This window comes from Physeter macrocephalus, chromosome 5 (genome assembly GCF_002837175.3).
Source record: "Physeter macrocephalus isolate SW-GA chromosome 5, ASM283717v5, whole genome shotgun sequence".
NCBI lineage: Eukaryota > Metazoa > Chordata > Mammalia > Artiodactyla > Physeteridae > Physeter > Physeter macrocephalus.
The window spans coordinates 71,341,975-71,350,731 of NC_041218.1; the positions used below are offsets into that span (position 1 = coordinate 71,341,975).

General features: G+C 42.0%; 1 protein-coding gene across 7 annotated transcripts in view; it reads right to left on the bottom strand.

The window, feature by feature from the left end:
• CRPPA (CDP-L-ribitol pyrophosphorylase A) overlaps positions 1-6,123 on the bottom strand; it is a 466,682-nt gene extending 460,559 nt beyond the window's left edge. For all 7 annotated transcript variants that reach the window (XM_028490069.2, XM_055085022.1, XM_055085024.1 and 4 more), the window contains exon 1: positions 5,861-6,123. In XM_028490069.2, the coding sequence (XP_028345870.1) occupies positions 5,861-6,123 (263 nt within the window). The remainder of the gene's footprint in view (positions 1-5,860) is intronic.
• Between the last annotated feature and the right edge of the window lie 2,634 nt (positions 6,124-8,757).

An 8,757-nucleotide genomic window follows, 5' to 3' on the forward strand; every position in this document is an offset into this window, starting at 1 on the left:
GCGAACCCGGTTCCCCTGCATCGGCAGGCGGACGCGCAACCACTGCGCCACCAGGGAAGCCCAGATTAACAGTTTTGAGTCAATAGAAATTAATACAATAGTAAAATTCAAATGCATAGCAAGTAGTAAGGACAGATTGTTTTCATGGAATTCTCCTTCAAATATGTTGGATGTAGTTAAGTATGTGTCCCTGAGTCATGAGCAAAATCTAATTCTTATAACAGGTCACAACAAAAAAGTTCAGAAAGCTGTTTTACACAACCCTTAAGAGATAATGGTTAAGAGATAATGGGCTTGTTATGCTATTTTGTTCAGCAACCAAGCATACATCCAGCACTTGCAAGCCTTTATAAGTACTGTTTGTGTTTCGAAGGATTTATTCACATACTTTTCTAGTTATAGAATTAAAAGCCTTTTACAGTATTAAAATTTAATATGTAGAATCATGGCACTAAGAAAGGCCTTAAGTACCTCACACAGTGCCTAGTGAACAAATATTTGCTGAATAAATGAATCTGGTCGACCTCCTTAGCTGAAGGCAAGTCCACACTGAACCCCCTGTAGCTGGATTTTATCAAGTTCTTAGTATTTCCTTCCTAGCACATTCCATAGGCAAATACAAACCTAACCTCAAGCTCCATTACACCTACCGATATTTTGAGGAAAAAATACAGTATCTCAAATGTAATCTTCTCCCAGAATATTTTAATATTTATTATATTTAAATATAATATATTTCTATTAATATGTGTATTATATTTTAAAAATAAATATTACTTACAGGTATATTGTGCTCAGTTCAACAAGGTCAGTTGAAAGTAGATTTAAACAAATGCTTTTAAAAAACAGATTCAGGGACTTCCCTGGTGGTCCAGCAGTTAAGACTCCACACTCCCAATGCAGGGGGCCCGGGTTCGATCCTGGTCAGGAAACTAGGTCCCGCACGCCACAACTACAGATCCGGTGCAGCCCAATAAATAAATATTTAAAATATATAAATAAAAACAGATGGAAAAATCAGGCCCTGTTAACACTCCTTAAGTTCTCTCACCCAGGCTGCAGAAGTTTGGCCCCAAGGGACAGTGACAGCTGTGGCTCACTGACATGACAGTTGTCATGGAAATTAGGCCTCAGCATTGTACTGTGGTCATAATTTATAGATTCCTCCTTCTCCATAAACACCCTGATATTTTAGAAGGAAAATACCAAATTGGTGTGAAGGGGTTGGCTCCTGACTGCCTTGACAATGTCAAGTCTCTTTAATATGGCCCATGAAGGCTTCCACTGGTCAAGCCCAGACTACCAGTCCTGGTCTGCTCTCTTGTCTCACAGTAGCCACAGGGGGGCCAATGGGAACTGAAATCTCCAATCATCTGACCTGTGCAAAACACAGTCCCACTCTATTTCTTCTACAATACAGGCCTCTTCCTTCCCTTGACTCAGACTTAACCCTTTTATTAATGAAGCATCCAGACAAAATGTTTAAGTCAAATTCATATATCTGAGCAATCACTCAAAAGCGTCCAAAATTCATCTCTTTTTCTGAATCCTTTGTATAATTAATCACTAAAAATTGCCAATTCCTATCTTCTAAATATTTCTCCTGTCTTCCCTACTCTATTCCTACTTTCAGCTTAATTCAAGCAATCAATATTGCTCATTTGGATTAACATTTACGCTTTCTATTCTCTTGTTCTAACAGAATTTGCAGTGGTTTTCAGAAACACAATAGGACAGAACAATTTAAGTACACAAAAAATATTAAAAGAAAACTTTCAGAAGATCAAATAAGCCAGAAGTTAATCCACTGAAAAACACCATGAAGTCTTTAACAGTTACTAAAAATGGACTTTCATCGATTTTCCAAGTAATAAGAAAGCCACCCAGTCTCAATCACAAAATCCATGGTTTCCAGAACATACAAATTGACGAAATGAATTTTTCATCTGGATTTATCAGACTCAAGAAGCCTAACTCACATTAACCAAACTAAAAAGGCTCTGAAACATGAATTTGAATGCCAACGTATTAATATACAATGATACACATTACTATCACAACGTCCGCAAAGTTCTTTACCAATGCAACAGCATATTTTCTTCCTATGAAAGATTTCTACGGGAAGCCAATTTATAGTAACAGGTTTTGATGAGCATGAAACCTTATCAAGAAACATCTTAAGCAGTGTCCTCGAGAACTCAAGAAGCCTCAACTCAAGTGAGCTATGGAGAGGGCTGTGCCTGACTTCGTTCAAATCTATTGTCAGGGAAATTCCCACCTAGTCCACAGCCACCAGGAGTCTGAATAAGCATGGCCAAAGTGTGCCTCTCTGACTTGCTTTCATTGTAGTTGTCATTTGAGTCTATTTAGCTATTCCAGGTTAACCAGCTCTCCTTAATAACACTTTCTTTCCCGAAATATTTGAAGCCAGAAATTAGACTGCCAGCAGGAATTTTTACTTCCTATTTCAGACCTGGGAATACATTTTTTTTTTAACCAGTAAAATTTAGAGATCAGTTGATCGACTGCGAGTAGATTTTACAACCGAACTGTCAGAGCTTTATGCCCCTGTTAATAATACCACTGCCACATGATTTCTTAGAGCAATGCTTCCTTTTGCAAACTCAGGTCATAAATCGTTATGAGAAGGATTAATACCCTTGACCTCAGTTCCTTGTTAACAAAATAAGAAAAATCAAAGTTCTCTTCAAGTTATAATCTGTGGTTCAATTTATATTTTAATTCCCCCTAAAAGGCCAAAATGAAACTTTAAAACTCCTAGAAATGTTTTTAGTCACTTCTGAAGACCTTTGTTCTTACTACAACCTACAACTTAGTTACACTTGATCCTTTTAGTATAATGCCTGTAATGCACAGATCTGAACAAGGTGCATAATCTCAATATACTTTGTGAACATACAAACATATATATTCTTCTACACATATAAAAGCTAATTGTAATATATACACACACATAGTTCAGATGGACTTTGAGCCTCCATTGGTCCAGTGAAAGCCTTTAGCCAACATGTTTAAGATTTGAGGGTTCAGAGATTCTTTTAAATCTCATTTCATCTGATAATTAGTTTAAGAATTTCAATGGCACACACGTAAAACGTGGCTAAACTAGAAAAATGTGTATTTTTCCAATTTCAACTGAAGCAGAAAAACAATATGAAGTCCCAGACAATTCACAAGACAAACCTCTCAATGCCTCCCCAACTTCTCAGTTATGCAAAGACAGGTGCTTTAATGCATAGCATGTTTGAAAAGTAAAGTACTTCCTTGAGTCTACCGTAAGTGCTAAGGATCTCATTCGAAAATGAGAATGTGGCTCTTAATTTCTCTATGGCCATGGAGCACTTCACTCTGCCATTGGCTGTGCTGGTTCTGACCCTGAGGCTAAGCCTCCAGTGTCCTCTGACAGGGATCTGTGAGCCTGTTTTTTTTTTTTTTTTTTTTTGAAGGTTTCAACCAGTTGCCGTTACAGCTGTAGACAGTTGTTCTCTTGTCTACACTACCTTAATTAGTACTTTTAACTCCTGAGCCTTCCAAGGTTCTATGACTGCAATCAACTTGCTTCCTTCACAGCTCTTCTACCTCAAGGCTTACGTTTCTGCTTCCTTGAGCCTGTTAAAACTGACTGGTTACCACTCCTCTACTTCCTTTCTTCTAGAGCTTTATTGTTCTCTTATCTGCTCCGCCTCCTTTTGCTTTCATGTTTCCTTTGTATGGCTATACATTTTTACTTGCTTTGGGCAGGTAAGTCAATGAGTAGAAATAAATGTTTACATGGCATTAACTGAAAACCAAACTAGTCATGTTTTTTTGCATTTCCCTATCCCATTTGGGGGCCAAACTTCAGGGGTAACCTCCTTCTAAATCCTCATTAGTTCTTTACATTGACTCTCAGTTCCAAAAGACAGGAACTTCCATAATTTATCTTCCGGGATGAAATGACCTAGGCCTTTTAGCACCACACTCGAGGAAAACTATCAGCAGTCTACGGAGCTCATTTTTTACCAATAGAAGGGCTTTCATTTGGCAAATGGCTAAGAAGCACCCATATATACACCCCTGTGATGCAAAGTTTCCAAGGATTTCCTGAGACATACTCCAAAATAACCATATTCCATAAATTCTTCAGGCATTGTAATAGTTTACAAAGAATGATCCCGGAAGTATTTCAAAATGGAGGTTTTGATTATTTACTACTGCTATTAGGATTTTATTACTGCTGTGATTAAATTAAGTAAAAATAGAAGTGTTCTACCTTATTTTACATCAACAAGGCCTTTCCAGAACATTCTTGCACTTTAAAATTGTTATTTTTTAATATCCACCTATCTCCTGCTGCCTCAGAAGAGGCAAAACTGCAAATACAGAAGTTTTGTGGCGTTTTTTTCCCATACGAAGGAAAACTCAACGTAGAAACGTCTGCACTCCCTTACATCTAAATGCTTAACAGATAAAGATCCTGCTGGCCGAGCTCTATTGCGTCCCCTAATATTACCTGCATAAATGAGCTACGTTGTCACAATATCTGTGACACTGGAATATTGGAGGAGCATGAATCAACTACTCAAGAGAAATGGAAAACTACAGAAGCGAAAGAAGCACCTGGAACTCTTTCAATGTTTGTATGAGTTTCACATGTAACCACCAGCCACGAATCAAAGGTGATTATGGGTCTTTACACTTCCACTTTCTTTCTGAATAGTGTCATTTAGAAAAATTACCATATGCAAAACAACTAAGGCCTTTGGCTTCTGGGGTGTGTGAAAGCGTGGGAGGTAGGGGTCTGTTTTCTGGATAACACGCCACTGTCCTTTGACTACAACCTCATTAGCTTCGTCTTCATTAAAGCCTCCTAAAGCAAATGGTTCATGTCAATCCACGTGAAAACATATTCCCACAGCTCCACACTGACTTCTGTACGTTTAAACACCACAGCAACACCTATGTAGACCTTTGTACTCCTCCCCCTCGCCCCGCTTCCCATCCCTTCAGCCTCACCCCGTGCTCCACATGACACACGGCTAAAAACAACCTAAAATAACATACCCTTCCTTTTCACCTCCTTCGATCCTCACTACTACTCCCCTGGTCCTCCTTAACCCATTCCTTTTCCCTCCATTTCCCCAGCTAGTCCGTTTTCGAAGATACAGCATGTAGTTAGCGCCCTTAAATCCGTTTCCACCATCGAAAGGTTTGGATTAAATCCTGCTTCTCGGTCCACCTTCAGTACCTAGTAATTAGCACAGTATGTCTCATATCAGATTCTCAGTTAATATTTGTTAATAGTTGATAAAAAGAATGACCAAAGGCCCATAAAACTATATTTGCAAGTAAAATCTAGTTTGTAAGTAGATTTTAACCTAATTTGCAACTCATCAACCACGCATGCGCGGAGATAGACGCCGAGAGTGAAGAATGAGCGTGAGAGAGAATACGGGACAGGGACCGGGAGACTCCTAAACCAGATTCCCATTAGTCACCACAGGCCCCGGGGTTAGAACTAAACGTCCCCCGCTCTAAACCAGTCAGTCTTGAGGGCAGCTCCACAGGCCGGCGGCTGGAGCAGTAAAGGGCTCCGTGGGGAAGCCCCAGGCTCCGGGGGGCAGCCCCAGGCTCCGCGCCCGTCTGTTAAAGGGCCAGAGCTCCCCTTCGGTGAAGGGCTAGCGGGAATGGAACCTGAACTGGAATGACCGAGCGGGTGGAGTCCGGCCCCGCGGTCCGCCGAGAGCGGGTGCCAGCTAGAGCACAGCTACTGGAGCAGGTGCCGCGCGCGGGCTGCCCTGGGCTTGAGGGCGGGGAGCAGGGGGCCGGGGACCACAAGGCGCGTTTGGCGCCGCATTACCTCTCCAGGGCCTGCAGGGTGTAGCTGATGAGCGGCCTCTCCAGGATGGGGCAGAACTGCTTCGGGGTGGGGACGCCCATCCTCTCCCCGCTCCCCCCCGCCGGCAAAACGGCCGCCACGGCCGGCGCGCTGCACCCGGCTTCGGCCCCGGCCCCGGCCCCGCTCAGCAAGGAGGCCGAGGCCGCGAGGTCGGCGCCGCGCAAGCCGCGCAGGCGAGGCCCGGCCTCCGCGGGCCCAGAGCCGCCAGGCGGCCATGACTCCATGTCGGCGGCGGGCGGCGGGGCGGGCCCTGCTCGCCCCGGGCCACTGCGCCTGGGCTCTGCTCCGGCCGTAGGCCGGGGTCGCAGCGGGGAGGGCGGGCGAGGGCAAAGCGCGCACACAGAGAGCGCCCACCCGAGCCGCGCGGGCCAGGCCGTTGTACGGCCCCAGGGGACGTCCCAGCTGCCGGTCTTCCCTCCCGGCGCGTCTTCGGCCTCTGTCCCAAGTCCAGCGCCCCGGAAGGGCTGGCTTTCCCGGCTCTCGGCTTCTCCTCTGGCAGGCCCAGCAGTCGCCGCAGGTGGAAGTGTCAGCCCTCCCTATATGCCTAAGGGTCTCCTTAAACCTTAACAGCTGTGCGCAGGCAGTAGAGGTCGGGACTCCCTCCCATCCCTCTCCCCTTGAAGAGATTTGGGTACGAGCCACGAGATGGGACAGAAAAATGTGCACCTTAGTTATCTGGCTTTCATTCGCTCATGAGGCATCCTGGTTCCATCTCGGGTAAAGACAGGTGGATGAGCAAATGTTATGAAATATCAGTAAGCCAAACTGCAGCCGTTCCCAAATTTGTCTGCAAATTGGAAACACCTGGGGAGCTCAAAAAATGCTGACGCCTATGTCCCACCCTCAGAGATTGGGTTTAATTGGCCTGGTATGTGGCCTGAGATTTTAAAGATATCCCCAGGTGATTCTAATGAGCAGGCACCTTTTTTTGGAACCATGGAGCCAAAGCGATAATACTAATAATTGCTGACTAGTCGGCTCATATTATCTTATTTAATCTCCAGGAGAACCCAGCTATTACTGTTCCCCTTTTACAGAGGCGGAAATAAGGTTAAAATGTTTAACTTGTGTAAGATTGCACACCTAATGGCCTTTGCACAGAAGTACAGCCAGAGTTGAAAAATTCCAGGCCTGAAGCGCATCATGCCCTTATTTAGTACTGTCTTTGCTGGCAATGCTTCCCATGAAAACGTACGAAAGTATTTGGAGTGTCAGAGCAGATTGTATTAGGCCCCTGGAATGTAAACTCCTTGAGAGCAGGGTCCTTACTTTTTTGGTTTGGGTTGTGTCCCCAGGTCCTGGAATATAAGGGAAGTTTAATAAATATTCATTGAATAAGCTACTGATTGAATGAATGAATGACAATCGAAGTATATGTAATTAAATATTTGCTAATTTATCAATCTTCACCCATCAGTAGTAAATATAAGATTCATAAAATAGGAGTCTTTTAAGCACTGAAAATATTATCAGATTATAATATTCCAATTTAGTACTTTTAGCCATTTTCCCAGTTTAGAATGAAGCATACAAAATTAAGATTTAAATTTTCTACTTTTATTGTCTTTTGATTTGATCTTATTATTAAAATCACTATCAGTTTTATTTTTGTTCCTTTTATATTATAATCAACGTTTACCTCCATTCTACTTGAAATTTGTCAGATCACTGACTCTTAGTCGAAAAGTAGGCATCATAATACATTTCACTTTGTAGCACCACCACGCGTATCTAACCTATAGTATACATTCAGTTACTACATGTTGACTAATTGGTGGATAAATGAATAAATGAGTCTACCTACAGAGGCAGAAAAGCAATCAAATAATTGTTTCTATTAATATTGATCTTTAAACCTCGCTTTTTAACCTAATGGTGGAGCTAAAGCTATTCTTCATTTTCTTATTCTTGAGCAAAAATAGTATAGTAATAAGGTCTTGTTATATTAATTTCTATATAATCATTAATATAATTAAACTTTGAAAATTTAGCCAGAATCTTATTATATTGATTTAGTTCTGTTCTTAGAACAAATATGTTAACTTTGTTCACTATGAACCCATAGATCTTACATAGCATATGTTAACAATATTTAATAGATAGACTTGTATTGAAACAAAGGACAGACTTTATTTGTATATCATAATATGAGAAGCAAAGTATTTGTATATCATAATATGAGAAGCAAAGTTTTTTTCTGAGCCTTTTTATATGGATATAAGTAATTCCTTATTATGCATACTTTGGGTAAAGGATGTAGTTTCCATGTTACTTTTTTTTTTTTTAATTTATAGCTATGTTGGGTCTTCAGTTGATGTGCGCGGGCTTTCTTTTTATTTGCAGCGAGCGGGGGCTACTCTTCATTGTGGTGTGCAAGCCTCTCATTAAGGTGGCTTCTCTTGTTGCGGAGCACGGGCTCTAGGTGCGCAGACTTCAGTAGTTGTGGCACATGGGCTCAGTAGTTGTGGCTCGAAGGCTCTAGAGCGCAGGCTCAGTAGTTGTGGCGCACGGGCTTAGTTGCTCCGCGGCATGTGGGTTCTTCCCGGACCAGGACTCGAACCCATGTCCCCTGCATTGGCAGGCAGATTCTTAACCACTGCGCCACCAGGGAAGTCCCTGTCTTCACTTTTTAATGCTTATAGAAATACCCATTAAATGGAAGTGGCTCTTGTCTTTGTATCTGAAAGGCCTAAAATTCCTGTTTTGGGTTTGTTTCTACATGTCAGTGTACCGTGGAAGATTTATCTTGGGGATTTTATTATTATTATTATTATTATCATTATTAGAGAATTTTAGATCAAATTGGGTTCATTTTTCAAGTGTTAATTCTGGTATAATTAGCACTGTCAATCACTCTC